At 29.2% G+C, this 18,093-nt stretch overlaps 1 protein-coding gene across 5 annotated transcripts; it reads right to left on the reverse strand.

The window, feature by feature from the left end:
- Positions 1-443: 443 nt before the first annotated feature.
- LOC136077125 (uncharacterized) lies at positions 444-11,979 on the reverse strand. 5 transcript variants are annotated; one of them, XR_010636847.1, is made up of 7 exons: positions 11,833-11,979; positions 10,220-11,756; positions 9,708-9,872; positions 2,939-2,996; positions 2,726-2,853; positions 1,997-2,095; positions 1,200-1,344 (listed from the first exon to the last, which is right to left on the reverse strand). XR_010636847.1 is itself a non-coding variant. In XM_065791773.1 (5 exons), exons 1-5 carry the CDS (start codon positions 11,833-11,835, stop codon positions 908-910), a joined length of 1,854 nt encoding a protein of 617 aa, XP_065647845.1. In that variant the 5' UTR covers positions 11,836-11,978; the 3' UTR covers positions 857-907. The 5 variants fall into 5 exon arrangements, 1 of the variants encoding a protein (XP_065647845.1); XR_010636845.1 differs by lacking the exons at positions 1,997-2,095; positions 2,726-2,853; positions 2,939-2,996 and adding exons at positions 444-729; positions 858-911 and having other exon boundaries at positions 11,833-11,978; XR_010636844.1 differs by lacking the exons at positions 1,997-2,095; positions 2,726-2,853; positions 2,939-2,996 and adding exons at positions 444-773; positions 858-911 and having other exon boundaries at positions 11,833-11,978.
- Between the last annotated feature and the right edge of the window lie 6,114 nt (positions 11,980-18,093).

An 18,093-nucleotide genomic window follows, 5' to 3' on the forward strand; every position in this document is an offset into this window, starting at 1 on the left:
CTTGCCTTTGAACACTTGATTGAGAAATATGTTGAATTTCATTTTTATGTCCATAGTGTGAATAACAAGCATTAACAATCTATCTACGGTTTGGGTAACTTAAAGTGTGGACGTGCAATTTTTAACAATTTTTCGATTTCCTATTAAGTAGATATTTGAGATCATACCCAGTAGGCACAGCGACGTGACAAAATCGTGAATTTCACGTCATTTTGGCACGTGACATTTAGGTGACTTTTTGTTCCCCATGAAATGACCAATTCACGTGATTTATGGACGTGTTTTTCACGTTACTTTTGGCACGTGATATTTAGGTAACTTTTTGGTCCCCATGAACTGTCTAAAAGACGTGCTTTTTACGTTAATTTTGGCACGTAATATTTAAGTAATAATTATGCTTTATAAAAACGAAGTGTTTGGATTCGTGTAAAGAAAAAAACTCATCGTCGAGGAAATATTTAATACGTATTAAATTACATGGTTTTATTAGTCAGTATATTAGTTCTTGATATAAACATTTTGAATTTGTAATAAAAGCAACACTTTTGTTAAAATATCCTCCTTATATCCAATAAGTAATAAGTACAAAGTCATAGATCTGCAACTTACGAAGAGCACACTTCGATCCACAAAGAGCGCACTTCAAACTTAATCTAACGAACCAGTCGATATATTCTCCCATAAAAGCACGCTTCAAACATAATCTAACGAATCAGTCGATATTTTCTCCTATAAGAGTACGCATCAAACTTTATCTAATGAATCAGATTTAGCTGAAAGAAACGAATAAAATCTTAAATAATAATATGGTTATTTAATAACTATCTTAAATCACAAACTTTTAAAACAAATCTTACTTGGTAAGTTGCCAACCATTTTGGCAACAAGATTTTCTAGTTGTTTTCTTTTATCTAAATCATTAAATAATTTTAAGAAAACAATACTACATACAATGTAGAAAAATAAAAAAAGTCATTTGCCTTCTAATTTTATACTCTTATTGCTAAAAAATAAGGATTTAATAAAAAAAGACATAACAAAAAAGTCGACAGATAAATAAAAAAAAGAAGTATAAAATATAAAAATACAAGTCTAAAAAAATATTGTTTATCTAATATATCTATATCTAATATCTGTCTATAGATAAATATATATATATATATAAAGTTAATAACTGAAGGGCGTGATTAGAAAAACACCTTATGTGATAACATCTGATTAAATAATTTGTTTTCTTTGTTTTCCATCTTCTTATATTTGCACTTGATTCTGCATTAACTTGTTCATACATTAACTCACTAGATGCAAAGGTTACAGCCCACGAAGTTGCTTTAAATGAGTAATCTACAAAGTTTTGAACATTAAATGTAATTTTAGAATGCACATAGAAAATTATAACAATTTAAAAAAATGTAATAGTTACCACATAACCTCACAACATTATAGTGGGGATTTTATATCATGATTTTCCTACCCATGGTGAGATTTTCACCTTGAGGCTCCTTTTGCTGTGGAAACATTCACCACGGCTAAGGTGCCTCATCTACCCCTTATAATTATATATAATATATTAAGTATAAAACTAAAAGTATGTATAATAAAGTATTGTCAAATTAGGTCACCAATATATACCGAGTACTAAAAATTCAACTCAGAACCAAGTTACATTCTCCAACAAGATATGAACTAAATTAAATTCTTGCTACAGGGTGCGATCACAAAAGAAGACGAAAAGAGGGAAAAGTGAATTTTCTCAAACTTTAAAAGTTAAAAGGTTATTGTGTCTTACTACAGAATGATATACCTAGGCAATAACATAACAATACCATTGGATCTTCCTAGTCAATAATATTTTATACAGAACTTATCATTTATCATGTAGTTTAATAAATTTAATAATATAAAAGCTATAATAACTTATTTATTATTAAATTAATTACATCGACAAATTTGACAGTCTAAAATATTATATAATAGGGTAGAAAAAAAAGTATACCTTGTATTAGGGTTTGATCTTTTGCATGTTGCAATATGAGAATTATCTGCCATAACGTTACACGATTTTGAACTAAGCTTTTTAATATATTTATTAAACCTAAATTGACAAAAAATTGATATAAAATAATATAATATGTTTAGATAAAATATTATATATGTGACATTTTATTTTTGTCAAAAATGCATTGCGATGTTATAAGATATCTTATACCCTGATATATCTTATACCCTGAAATATCTTATACCCTGATACTTTTTTTATTATTATAAAACTACAATGCAAAATAATTATATTATTATAAAAGTATAATAAAAAGTAATTACAATAATGAATATATAAACTATATATTTCATATAATCATTATATTTAAAAAATTCGGAAAATTGTTTGCGGAAAATATCCTGAAAAAATTCAGAATATTTTCCCCCTAATTTTTCCCTTAATTTTGCATTCAGCCAAGTTGACAATAATATATACTTTAACTTGCATGTATGGAAAACTTTTCGGATATTTGGAAAAAGATAAATTTCAGAAAAATATCCGGTATTCCGGGAATATCCCAAAAAAAATAATTCCTGAAACTATATTATAAAAAAATAGTAAATAAAATAAAGAATATCTTTCCAAGTTTCTAATTATAGGTTTTTATTGAGAATAAAAAAAGTTCCAAAATACACAATATTTTGGCAACGTAACTTTCATGCTTCAATCAAGTAAAATTGTAACCTGGACGAGGTCACCTAAAATATACATGATTGAAACGTGAAGAAGGAAACTGGGTAAGCATGCATCAAACTTTATCTAATGAATAAGTCGATATTTTTACCAATAATAGCTAGCGACACCAAATTTAGCTAAAAAGAAACAAATAAAAACTTAAATAATAATATGATTATTAAATAATTATCTTAAATCACATATTTTTAACACAAGTCTTACATGGTGAGTCGCCAACTGTTTTGGCAACAAGATTTTCTGGTGTTGCTATTTCTTTGATCTAAATCATGAAACAATTTTTAAAAAAAGCAATGCTATATTTGAGAGAAACTTGCTTTACATATTGGAAGGTTGTCAACATTGAAAGATAAGTATAATGCAGTTTCAAATACAATAGCGTCATAATCATCTTTTTGTGGGGGAAACATTGAACAAATCCGCATTAATAACCTGTTTTATATTGTACATTAGGGGTATGACTAAAAAATTTTTTTAAGAATTTTTAATTCCCCCTGTCACCATGAGTGGAGAAGTTATATTTATAAACAGAAAATATAAGTTTTTAATGTTAATTTTTGAAAAAGATTACCCCCAAGCTGAAAATAATTTTTCCTATCTTTTTAATGTTATCCTAATAAGTTATAAATATTGCTAAAAATGGTCTTGCTTCAGACAAGAATAAGAAAGTTTGGGAATCAAATTTAGCGAGATTTGAAAAAGCTAAGACTTCAAGAATATGTGCTATTGTTAAAAGTATTAGTGAAATGAATAAAATGTCTTCAGAACAGCATATTATTTTTAAAAGTTTTTTAAATATTATATTTAAAAGTTTCTCATCAAATGTTAAAAGCAGAAATGAGAGAGTTGGCTAAAGAAATTGAACTAATATGGAGAAAGCTGAATATTCCAATTTTACAAGGTAAATCACCATCAGAAAGAAAAATAGAAAATGTATTGAAAACACTTGACAAAAATAGTCGAAAACCTGGAACTCAAAATTTTACCCGATTGTTTAACAAAACTGATGAGAAAGGTGAGTGGTTGTGTCAGGAAGATAAAGAGTTTTATGGTCTGCAAATGTCAATAAATGGAATAGTTGGATATTGTGCCACGATTGAAGATACTGAAGGTATTCATCCAAGAAAACTGGTGTTGATAAAGAAACAAATGTTCAAAAAACAAATCAGCCAAGACTGAGATTTCAATGAACCAGCTAGTGAAGGAGGTTATTCAGTAACTGAAGAGCAGTGTTCCAGCAGTGATACCGAAGCTAAAGATGTCGAAAGTTTGTCATCATCATCTAAAAGATAAAAAACAAATTTGTCTGTAAATTTGGTGATTTCTGCAAAGATTAGTACCAAAAAAGCACATAAAGTCTGCAAAACTTTATCAAAAAATGGAATTTCTATTCCTACTCCAACTCATAGTGGTGTCTTCAAAGATGTCGGGAAAGAAGGAGAAAAGTTGAAAGCAAATTATATAGAGAACTTAAAAAATGAAAAGCGGTCTTTACACTTTGATGGAAAACACATAGAGAAAATGGAACATCAAGTAGTTGTTTTTAAATAAAAGAAAGGGGTTAGACTTGCTGTTCTTTAGCTGATGAATGGAAAAGGTGAAACAATATTTAATGGGATAAAACTTGTGCTGGATGAATATGAGCTGTGGCTAGCCATAAAAATGGTTGTATCTGATACAACATATGTAAATATCGGAACAAGAATTGGTGTAGTAACACTGTCACAGAAACATTTCAAAACCATTGGACTAGAAAAACCTTCTTTTTTAGAATGCCACCACCATATTTTACATGTCATGAATAATCTTTTTGAAAAATCAACAACAAAACCAAATCTTCATTACCCATATGTGACAAGATTATGGCAAGAGTACAAGAACCCGAAGTTATTACTTTAGAATACTGGAGATCCTTTGACAAAAGTGAATTGGGTAGGCTGGCGAGATGACATGGACTTCCTGTATCACTTAATACGCCCTTTGTCACTTAATAAGCCCTTTATCACTTAATAAGCCCTTTATCACTTAATAAGCCCTTTGTTACGGCTTAGGGTTTATTAGTAGTAATGAGGCAATTGCTTGGGCTATTAAACGGTGTTCTGAGTACTAACTATGCTTTGAGTCAAGTTCTTCAATCTAATTTAAAAATGAATAAAGTACCAAAAACTATAAAACACAAAAAATCATCATCACCAAGTTCTCTAAACCTATCATTCACGAATATTCGTGGTCTTCGAAGTAACTTTTCTTCTGTTGAGTCTTATCTCTTGCAAAGTTCACCAGACCTACTTGCTCTTTGTGAGACTAATTTGAGTTCGGCTGTCTCATCTTGTGATCTTAGTGTTGATGGTTATCTTCCTCTGATTCGTAAAGACTCCAATAGCCACATGCTTGGCCTGGGCATTTACATTCGTAAGAATTCACCTGTTTGTCGTGAAACTAGGTTTGAATCCACAGAATATTCTTTCATGTGCTTTCGTTTAGCACCACTTCACGCTATTGCCTTTCTCTTTGTTCTATATCGATCTCCTTCATCTCAAGACTGTACACTTTTTGATGTTATTTCTGATCATATTGACCAAGCCCTCTCTCTTTATCCATCAGCTAATATAGTTGTTGTCGGTGACTTTAATGCTCACAACTCTGAATGGCTTGGCTCTAGTGTCAGTGACTCTGCAGGCATTAAAGCCCACAACTTTTGCCTTTCTCAATCCCTAACTCAAATAGTCAACTTTCCAACTCGCTTTCCTGACAACCCTAATCATTTACCTTCTCTACTCGACTTATGTCTTGTTTCTGATCCTAGTCAGTGCTCAGCTTCTCCACATTCACCCTTAGGTGCTTCTGATCACAGTTTGATCTCTTTAAAACTAATATCTCATTCTTCTTCATCACCTGAATACCCCTACTATCGAACCTCTTATAACTACAGTAAAGCTGACTGGGATTCTTTCCGTGATTTTCTTCGTGATGGCCCTTGGGTAGAAATCTTTCAACTTCCTGTCGACAAATGTGCTTCTTATATAACTTCGTGGATTCAGGCTGGCATGGAATCTTTTATTCCCTCTCGACGATTCCAGGTCAAGCCTCACTCTCCTCCATGGTTTTCCTCACACTGTGCTGCTGCGATTGCCAATCGAAACCGTTACTTCCATATTTATCAGCAAAACAATTCTCCAGAAAACAGACGTCTGTTTATTACTGCTAGAAACAACTGTAAAAAGGTTTTGTCTAACGCCAAAACCCGCTATTCTCAGGTCATGAAATCTCGTATCTCATCTCAAAAATTAGGCTCTCGTGTCTTCTGGAGAATCTTTAATAATATCAATAATAAGGGCAAATCTATAATTCCACCTCTCTTGTATGGTTCAGACTTTGTCACCTCACCTAAAGACAAAGCCGAACTGTTTGCTAAAAACTTTTCATCAATATCATCTCTTGATTCCACTAATTGCGTTCTACCTGATATTGCCAACAAACAGGTTGATTCATTGCTTGACATTCATATCACTTCAGCATCTGTATCTAAAGTGATTTCCTGTCTAGACTCTTCTACAGCTTGTGGCCCAGACAACATACCTGTTATTGTCTTGCAGAAGTGTTCTCCAGAGCTGTCGTCTATACTCTCAAAACTATTCAACAAGTGCTTATCAGAGTCTTGTTTTCCAGCCTGCTGGAAAGCCGCATCTGTTATCCCTATCTTCAAAAATTCTGGGGAGCGATCTGATTCGTCTAACTACCGTCCCATAAGTCTTCTTCCTATCATAAGCAAGGTTTTTGAATCTTTAATTAACAAACACTTAATTTCTCATCTTGAATCTAATAACTTACTTTCTGACCATCAATATGGATTTCGATCTTCTCGTTCTACAGCTGATTTGCTAACAGTAATAACTGACAGGTTTTATCGTGCATTAGATGAAGGTGGAGAGGTTAAGGCCATTGCTCTTGACATTTCAAAAGCGTTTGATAAAGTTTGGCATGCTGGTCTTCTCCATAAGCTTTCTTCTTATGGTGTATCCGGCAACATCTTTAAGATCATTGAATCCTTCCTTTCCAATCGTAGCATAAAAGTTTTCCTCGATGGACAACACTCTTCTTCTTATTCTGTAACTTCAGGGGTTCCTCAAGGTTCTATCCTTGGCCCTATACTCTTTTTAATTTACATTAACGATCTTCCAGATATTCTCACATCTAAGGTGGCATTGTTTGCTGATGATACTACCATTTATTCTTGTCGTGATAAGAAACCAACACCCTCTGATTGCCTGGAGGGGGCATTTGAGCTTGAAAAGGATCTCACTTCTGCTACAGCATGGGGCTCACAGTGGCTGGTGAACTTTAATTCAGATAAAACTCAATTTTTTTCAGCCAATCGTTATCGCAATAATTTAGATCTTCCTATATTTATGAACGGTGATGTACTCGATGAGTCACCTACTCTTCATCTTCTAGGATTAACTCTTACTTCCAATCTTTCTTGGAAACCATATATCAAATCGGTTGCAAAATTAGCATCTGCTAAGGTTGCATCTCTTTATCGAGCTCGCCACTTTCTTACTCTGGATTCTATTCTCTACCTCTATAAATCTCAAATCCGGCCTTGTATGGAATACTGTTGCCATATCTGGGGCGGATCTTCTAATGATGCCCTTTCTCTTTTAGACAAGGTGCAAAAACGCATTGTAAACATAGTTGGACCTGCTCTTGCAGCCAACCTTCAACCATTATCACATCGTCGTAATGTTGCTTCTCTTTCTCTTTTCTACAAATACTATAATGGGCACTGCTCGAAAGAGCTAGCGTCTCTTGTGCCATCTACTAAAATTCATTCTCGTGTTACTCGTCATTCAATTAAGTGTCATCCTTTTTCTGTGACTGTTCCTAAGTGCTCCAAAAACGCTTATTCGTCTAGTTTTTTTCCTCGAACATCAGCTCTTTGGAATTCGCTTCCTTCATCTTGCTTTCCTGATTCATATAATTTGCAATCTTTTAAATCGTCCGTCAATCGTTATCTTGCTCTACAATCTTCATCTTTTCTCTTACAGTAACTTCCAACTTTAATTAGTGGCTGCTTGCAGCCTTGTTGGAAGCGAAGATGTTTAAAAAAAAAAAAAAAAAAAAAAAAAAATAGCTTGTTATAAAAAGTTCAAAAGCACAGGTACCTTTCCAAAAGTGAATTTCAAATCACATCCTGCTATAAGCAATTCAAGATGGAACTTGAGAGTAATTTTTGTTCTACTTGCTTACATTCTAATACCAGACTATCAAGAATCGAAATCTGCTCAAGCAGCATGCAACTTCATCTGTGGTTCATGGGGTGATATATGGTTTGGTGATCACTACTTCAATCCTGCAGATTTTGTTCATCTATTAGAAGCATGCAATGAGCATCCAAAAGCATTAAAATTGTTGAAGACATTTTGGTCCACAGAGCCAACACCAATTCCAACACAAGGGTCAAATATATGTGCAGAACGTGCAGTAAAAGTGATGCAAGATTTAGTGCCTTTATGTCATAGCATAGAAAAACTTAACATTAAATACTTATTGTCAAATACACTGTAAAATAATTTTAATTATTCATGTTTATTGGTTTTCTATAAAGTACTGGAACATGTGTTGCAAAATTACATTTCTTATATTCCATAAATCTTGTTTTTAAATGGGAGGGGTGGGGGGGGGGGGAAATACAATTCAAATATATATATTAATCATATAATATTTAAATAATTTCAAAAAATGAAATAAATAAGTATTAACCTTTTTTAACAAGTAAAGCACAAGATCAAGATGTCATATATTACAAAAAGATAAAGTATATAATAATAATATATACATATATCAATAATAAATAACATAACACATTTGTTTATTGATATTATCTTGGATAAATTCTTTAACCTTTTTGTTAAAAACCAAATAATACAAGAAAATCTATTTTTGGTTTTTATCTAATCGACTCTTGAGCAATAATGTATGCAGAAGTTCTACAGACATTATTATTGCTCAAGAATCAAGAATAAGTTCTGCTAGAACTTATAATTTGTCCATGTAGCTTACTTAATTTGATATTAAATTTGTTTTAACATAACTTATTTTGTACTAAATTAAGTAAGCAAAATGGACAAATTCGCCAGTCTAAAATATTATATCATAAAGTAGAAAAAAAGCATACCTTGTACTTGAGTTTAATCTTATTTGTGTGGCAAATAGGGACGCTTGGTACTAATTTATTTAACTTAATTCGATGTAATTTGGATATTAGATATTACAACTTAAAATATATTGGACTATTTAGTTCTGTTTTAAATGCATTGCGTTATAATTTATTATATAGACCAAATTTTTTTTTTTAACTATGATTAAACTACAATAAAAATTAATTATATCATCATAACAGTAAAATAATTATAACTAATATAATGAATACAAAAACTATACTATAAAAAAATAAATAATATAATAAAAAATATTATTTCATATTTCTTATCACAGGTTTTTATTAAGAATAAAAATAGTTTCGTTAGGCGCGATATTTTGGCACGTAACTTTCACGTAAAATAGTAACCTGGACAAAGTCACCTAAAATAAACGTGATTGAAACGTGAGTAAAACGTTGCGTGCCTACTGGGTATAGATTAAAATAATATTTGTATATCATATATATATAATACATAAAACTCTAAATATAGTAAAGATAATCATCATCTGTATAATTTTAAAAGATTTTTAAAACAAAGTGACCTATAGCACACAAAAACTAAACATGTTTAAGAGTTTTTAGATATTTACATTAGGTGTTCTAATATTGTTTGAAATAAATAATGTATTTAACAAAAATTTAATAAGAAAGTGGTCACTGAATTAAGTCTTATAACAGTAATTAGATAAACAATGCTAATAAATTAAAATTTGTTGCAAATACAAATATTTTTCTTCTTCTAAATATCGTTATTTACTTGATACATACCACTACTTTTAACTAGTCTTTTCTTCGCAATGCATTTATAAAATCCACTTCTGTAGCATTGATAGTATGATACTTTCCTACCATCTTTATCAATCTTTTCACCAGAAGGTAAAACATATTGTGTTGCATTATTACTTTCAATATCTGATTTCCACATTTCAAATTCTAAAAAATTATTTACAAAAATCAAATAATTACTACAAGACAAAAAAGGAGAAAATGAATTTGAAAACAATTATCATTGTGTAACAACTTATATAAAAAAATTCATAACATCAACAGGAACTGGACTAAAACATAGGCAATAAATATTTTTTAGAACCTATTCATGTTAGTAATTATGTTTGAAATTATTACAAATTCAAAATCATTTTCACAACACATAATCACTAACATATTAAAAAAATAATAAAGCAAGAATACAAAAGTTTGTATGCAAAATAAATGGCACTTTTACTCTAAACTATATTTAAATAAAACATTATTTACTTTTAAAAACATTAAAGCATTACCTCGATAATTAGCAAACGATAATTTTTCTTTCAGAAAGGTATAAAAATGAACTGCAGATAAATGTTTTCTTAAATCCTTAATTCGCCTACATTTAAATCCACATTGAAGACAAAAAGAATTTCCTGATTGAATATTTTCTTGTGCTTCATCAATTGATTTGTGTTTATTTTTCATATGCTGCAGCATGTTTTTTTTTTGGGTGAAAGAGATAGTGCAAATTGCGCATTTTAAAGATAAAAAATTGGTATTTTTTACATTGGCCATTTTCTTTTTATTTATGTTGGATTCGAAAACATTTGTATATATGGCATCTTCATCAGAATCAGTATCACATACTTCAAAACTGGTGGAAACTTCACGCACAATAGTGGTAGGAACAACAAAATCAAGATTTATTTCTTTTGAGATAAACCATGACATTAAAACTAATCTTAAATATTTAGAATATTTAGTAGGGTCTTTTAGAAAATTGTAATTATTGTTCTCTATTTGACCATTATTTATCATACAGTTAAAGTAGTCATATTTTAAGCAAGAGATTGCACATACTATTATGGTAATAACTCCACAAATATTTCCACATGTCTGCATGGGATAATTTTCTTTGCAAAAAGAACTGCATTTTTTAACTCCATTCATGTGTGTCTTTGGATCATGACAATAAGTGATATTAAAGCTTTCGCTTATGTGATACAATTTTCTGATTAATAATTTAACTTTAGTTAAAAAATCATCTGGAGCTGTCCATCCTAAAGAATCTCCATAGTAAAAATTACCTTCAATACTATTATAAACTGCAAGTGTCCAGTGGCAACCTGCATTTAAATCTGTGCCAGAAAATGTTTTCTCATTGTTTCCTCCAATATTTATAATAAAGATCAGCTTTTCAGGGACAACAGTTATTCTTGATACATAATGCTCAATATTTCCTAAAAAGTTAAAATAAATTACCTTTGAATGGCCTTGAATAGAGTTTAAAATGCTAGAAATTTGCAGCATATGATCTGATGAAAGCCATCTAGCACAACATAACTCAGCTAAAGTATTAGGGTTCATCACATATTCTGATATTTCTTTGTTAGCTGGCCTTCTAAAAAGCACTTCTTTGAATTTTTCTATTAAATTTTGAGAAGGAAAAATACTGATTGATTTTGGTACTAACTTGGGAGAATTAAACCATGTTAACTCTTGATCAACTGCTAGCTTCATTTCTTGAACCCTATGAAGAGCTATTAGATGCTGAACACTTTCATACATGAACTTTCCTAGGTTGCATTCTATATAATGGATTCCACTCGCAATATTATTGCGCATAGATAGTTCAGTGGACCATTTCATTAACTGATGTTTAGGTGGTAAACTTTTAAGAGAAAATACATCATCAGTTATATCCACAGGAGACTGGCGTGTTTTAATAGAATAATCTTGAACAGATTTAATAAACTGTTTCTGTGACTCGCAAGCATTATGTCGATTATAATTGTTGATCGCAAGGTGATTAAGCTTTAACTTGTTTGAAGACAAGCTAGCAGATGCCTAAACAAAAGTTATGTCTTTTAGAAGAAGAAAAATTGCATTATCTTTAATGAAATAAAACTGTACTAAAACTCACCATCGTTATTGCGTATTAGATACTAGAATCTAGTAGCGAGTTCTATCGCATTTATATTGTACATATATTATATATATATATCCATACTAAGGCATAAACTTTTTTTAAATACGGCAACGAGAAAAAATTGTTTTTCGGACTAAGGAAAACAATCTTTTTTCGTCCAATCAAAATAGGGAGCCATTCCTGTATTTAACGATTAGTAATAAACTTACTTGACGACATTTTGAAAATATCAAAATAAAAAGTCACGTGACTTGCGCTACAACATTGATTTGCAGATTTGGGCATTAGAACATTATAATACTAAAATGTTTTAAAAAAGTGAAATAGAATAAGATAAAACTAACAAAATACGTAAAATTGTAATTAGAACAAAGTCAAATTGAATAAATCTTGACGAAGCAGAGGAGGTAATAATTTATTGATAAGTGGAAATAATACATTATACTTTTTTAAACAATAAAAATTGGTTTTTGCACAAAAAAAAATTTGTAGATAGAATAAGATAATACTGAGGGGACGATATGTTAAAAAAATAATAATAAAATAATCGAAAATATTAAATGTAAAGAAAAAAAAATTGTGCGGTATTAAGCCACATTCTGATAAAACCGCCCACCTGAGAAAACATTGAACTTTTTAAATTTTTTACTTTTTTTTTTAATTGGTTTTTAACACAACTTATATTTAAGAAACTATATTAAATTTTTTACATTTTTTGCAACAACAAAAATTCCAACGACATATTTCTTTGGTAAATATGTTTTTTTTGCACAACCGTTCCCGACACATCGAATTCTCGCATTGCAACATTTCTTATGTGTAATTGTACTCTACATTTTTTACTTTTTGCAACTTTTAATCGTTTGGCTGCCGGTACTTGTTTTTCATTATTGTTTTGCTGAGGTTGCTCAGCATTGTTATGCTCTGGTATTTGAGTACTTGGCATAGAGAGTCTACGTTTTGGGTTAAGTTTAGCAACTTTCACGGCTTTCTTGGTTGCTTTTTCTTGTTGTTTGAGGAATTCGATCACATTTTCTTCGGTAATACATTTTCCGCCAAGTGTAAAACATTTACCACTTTCGTACAGCTGCTTGAGAAACGGTGGAAAATATTGTTTATCTAAATTCTTACATTTTGAGTCTTTGTAATACTTTGTAAGAATTTCATTCCGTGCTTTTTTGACTTGACAATAAACACCTCTATCCAATGGTTGTAGAATATGTGAAGAATGGTCTGGTAGACAAATCAAGATTGTATTGTATTTTTTGCACAGCAATACCGCTTCCAAAGTTATGTGAGTTGTATGCTTATCTAATACTAAAATATGAATACCACAAATTTGCTCAGTTTTGGGTATAAATCATCGTGCTCCATCCAACCTGATTTTGAAATTGAATATTTGGTGCCAACTGGACCACCTCTTGCCCAGTCAAGAAGAAAGTTTCTTATGGCTTTGTATATCACAAATGGTGGTGCAAAATGCCCATCAGCGTTGCAGAAATTGTTTACAGTATAATGAATTTTTCATTGTTGTCAGTAAGTTTAAATGCACGTCTTGTCTCTTTTCGACACACTACACTTGATCCCCCGAAAAACCTGTTTCATCACAATTCCATATATGCGACCCAGAAAGTTATACGAGTTTGTTAGTATTGCTTGGTGACGCATTCAAAATAACGATCAATTTTTTCTGGCGTACAAGAAGCGGCTCTTTTAGATGCTAAGTTATCCGCTTTTCTTATTGAAATTTCTTTTGACCATCTTTTCATAAAGGCATAAGTCTTTATCAGGCTTGCCATTTTTGAATAAGTGCAATTGATCTTCGCGTTTAAGGTATTCACATACAATTTCTAGGATTTCATTTTGGGTTAAACGATAACCCCAATCATCAAGTAATTAGAATGCATGCACCATCAATCTTTCTGTTTATTTGAGAGTGTCGTTGTTGTACCTGAGCCATGGAAGCCTTTGTTGTTGTTATTTTTGCGATCTTTGAGTCATTGATGTTTTATTTTCTTTCATATCAGTTAATGCGGCTAGAATATCGTCGTCCTTGTTTGTTTTTGTTTTTTTAGTTGACATGTTAAAGTGAATAAGTTAAATTGAATTGAGTGAGTGATGTTTATATTGAGAAATAGTATAATAATTTGTTTTTAATGAGTAAGAATTTATTAAATTCACAAAAAACATTTTACTTCATTCATAATTAAATCGGAATTAACACTAAGTTAATTAGATAAAGATGGGCGCTTAGTCACTTGCGAAAAACTAAACTAAGTAATTAATCGAGGCTGCGATTTTATCAGAAAAAAGAGTTTCTTTACTTTTTTGATTTTTTATTTAACTTTTTGTTCTAGCTGCATAGAAATTATACTATCAAAATTAAAATTAAATTTCCGAAAAGATAGTGCTAAAATTATTTTTATATCAGTTCTGAACCAAGCTCTCTCTCTCTCTCTATATATATATATCAGGTTTTATAGCGTTTTAGAGAAAAATGGGTTTAAAGTTAGCAGTTTTCATCTTTATTGTGTTACCATATATATGTATATATATATATGTATATATATATACATATATATATATATATATATATATATATATATATATATATATATATATATATATATATATATATATATATATATATATATATATATATATCAGGTTTTATAGCGTTTTAGAGAAAAATGGGTTTAAAGTTAGCAGTTTTCATCTTTATTGTGTTACCATATAATTGCAGTGATCTATACTGCACAAATATTAAAATACTGTTTTGCAAATATAAAAAATATATGGCAAACATATTTTAATATTGTATAAAATATGTACAAAACTATATTTTTTTATAACTCATGTCTTATATTAAATGTCTTATAACCATTGTGCTTTCTAATTGAAATTTTTATTGAGACTATTAGCATTTAGCCTTAGAATTAACATTTTCCGATGGATTTCGATAAGATTATAACAAATTGTTGACGCTTTTCATACCCATATCTAATACCCAAGAAAAATAGTTTTATAGAATTTCTATAAACTTTTGGAACATTTGGTCAATAGAAATTCTATAGAATTCTATAAAATTTCTATAGAATCTCTGTTAATTTTTATAGAAATTCCACTTTAGTTTTTTTTCCTACTTTTTATGTTATAGAAAATAAAGTTTTATAGCAATTTCTATAGAAATTAATAGACATTCTATAGAAATTTCATAGAATTTTATAGAATTTCTATAGACCATATGTTTCAAAAGTTTATTAAAATTCCATAGAACTTTTTTTCCTGGGTATATGATGCTTTTGTGTCTATCCCAACGACACTTTCCATTTTCTGACTATGACAAGAGTATTTTGTAATATTCAATGGACTGTGATTGGCTTTCAAAAAATCTTCTCACGAAAAGACATTTAGTATAGGTAGTGAATTGACTTGCTCAATGTCCTTATTTACCAAATCACAGTAACCTTCAGTCCAAGATTTAGAGTTAAGCTGTAAGTTTAAAAAATCTATTGTGTTCATTAGTATATCTGGACTTGAGAATCCTTATAAAGGCTGCAGTTCAAACTTCTTTTCTTTCATTATTTATAATTTCCAATATTATATTCTCATTGGTGGCAAAATATGAGTTTTGTTTTTAAACTTGCTCCATTGCCTTCATTGTATTTAACATCAACAACTGCATTTTTTATTGGTTGAGTCAGATTCCATTAAATGTGAGCACCATCTATTGTCAAATAGTGTGATTTGATATGGATTTATTATAATGCATAGCATTGCATTTGGCTCTTTAAAAGTGAATTGCTCTCTTTTTACTCCCGAATTCCGTTCGGCATAAAACCTATCATTTCTTTTAAGTCTTGATATTATATTTAAATTGGATGCTTTTCCCGTCAATCTACGTACTTGTGAGAAATATCCGTCTTAATTGATGGAAAACTCAATTTAGGCCACATATTTTTAATTTCTGTTGTAACTAATTGAAAACAGGAGAGATTCTATGAATATCTATTAAATCTATCTAAAAAATATCATACAATTGCATTTGGAAATTTAGAATCTTTATCAAATCTTGTCATCATTACTGCGAGTGTAAAATGTTACCATGATACAAAGAGTTGCTTTTTATTAATTATATACTATTTTTGAATACGAAGAAATAAAATATATACACTTATATTATAAAATTTATTACAAATATAGATACTAAAAATGATTTAAATAAAATAATATTAGAACTTATTGCGATTCGTACAAATTGTTCAAAATAAAATTTGATATAGCAAGGTATGCTGTTCAGATTAATACTTTAATATAATAAAAAAATATATATAAATAAAAACTTAGAAATTAGTATTACATCAATAGATTCTTTGCAAAGTCATTGCAGATGGCGGTCGTGTTTTTTTAACCGTTGAAAGAAGGAAATAAAGAAAGAAAATCAAAAACTGAGTTAATCGTCAATTGTTAAAATAAAGAATTCAAAAATATCAAAAGAAAATGAAGAGTCAAAAAAAAAACAAGTCATATTATAAACAAAGAAACACTTAAAAAGTAAATACTCAAATTTTACGCTTAAAAAAAAAAAAAAAAAAAATTTGAACATCGATTTGTACTAAGTCCGTACCAACTTTTCTACACCTTTTTTTATCGCCGAAAGTAACAAAAATTTATTATTATTATTATTTTTATTTTGTAGAAGTTTTTGTGTTTGCATTTTCGTTTTGTAGTTTTTGTGTTTTGCCTTTCCGTATGCGTAAAGTTTGTTTTATTTGTGCTGTTTTGCTAATTGTTTTTATTTTTCTTTGCTGTTATTAATTGAGTGTTTTCATATTTTTTGTCGTATTTAATTTATTATAGCTTTATCGTTTTTTTAATTTTAGATTAATTTAATTTACACATGCTTTTATTCATTAATATTATTTTTTTGTTTGTTTATTTTTTTTAGGTGTCACTCCAATGACTAGTTTTCAACTATATGAGTGACACCTAACCTAATTTTGTATAATTATAAAAAACTTGTAATTTTTCAATTTTTGGTTGAATAAATGCATCGAAAATTAATTAGGAGGTTTGAATAAAAAAATTTAATAAATTTTTTTTTTGCAAAAATTGTGGCGAATTGTTCAACCCCTAGGAAAAGGCAAAAAAAATTTATATAGTTTTTATAATTTTTTACACCAGTTCATAACCACTGCTTGTCAAAACTTAAAACAAAAGTGTGGTAATAACCCGCTCTATTAGGGGAGAGTGGGGAGAAGTGGGGCACGTAAATATTTTTATAGGGTAGTTGCTATATCTTTTTTATTTGATGTATAAATTGAACCAAACAAGTTTTTATGAGTAAACCTTATTTTTAGGCACCAATTCAATTCTCTTAAGTTTTCAGCCAATTATAGCTAAGTATATAAATTTTTGATTTTAAAAAAACCTTTCCATTGGGGTAAAGTGGGACAAGTGTCAATGGAAGTGGGACAACTAAATTTAAAACAATATTTCACCTAATCGACATTAAAATGTTCAAGAGCTTTCACCAATCAAAATAATCAAATGGGGACGGGAAGAAGCGGGCATAAATATTTGTTTTTTTCTGTCTCACTGTCTCACCCCAATGTATACTTTATATATATATATATATATATATATATATATATATATATATATATATATATATATATATATATATATATATATATATATATATATATAATATGAATATATAGTATATATATATATTATATGTATATATATACATATAATATATATATATATATCATATATATATATATATATAAAAATATATATGTATATATATATATATATATATATATATATATATATATATATATATATATATATAATATATACATATATATATTGTACATATATATATATTATATATACAATTTTTTAAATTAAATTTTTTTTAAATGAATTTTTGTATACAGATTATACTTATGCATGAAATTAATTAATAAATTAAATTTTAACAACTTTAAAGTTGTTGTTTTATTGAGTGGGGACGAAAAACAACGCAAAAAAAGGCAGACTAATAAAAATAAGCCTGAAATCTTAGATGAATTTTGAAAAGAAATTGAGGATATTTAAATAAAAGTTCTATAATGAGAGTTTCACGTAAATTCTCACAAGAAATCACGACTAATTCCGACTTGATTTTTTTTTTTTATTTGTTTAATTTTGTTTATATATGTCGTGTGATGTTGATTTTTAAATAAAATGCTTTTCACACTATAA

This window comes from Hydra vulgaris, chromosome 02 (assembly GCF_038396675.1).
Source record: "Hydra vulgaris chromosome 02, alternate assembly HydraT2T_AEP".
NCBI lineage: Eukaryota > Metazoa > Cnidaria > Hydrozoa > Anthoathecata > Hydridae > Hydra > Hydra vulgaris.

Bases quoted from the DNA above. Each gene is read 5' to 3' on its own strand.
- LOC136077125 (XM_065791773.1), bottom strand. The intron at 9,873-10,219 runs GTAATGCTTTAA...ATAATTTTTTAG, and splicing joins ATCGTTTGCTAATTATCGAG to AATTTGAAATGTGGAAATCA. The intron at 1,345-9,707 runs GTATGTATCAAG...AAAACTTTGTAG, and splicing joins AAGACTAGTTAAAAGTAGTG to ATTACTCATTTAAAGCAACT.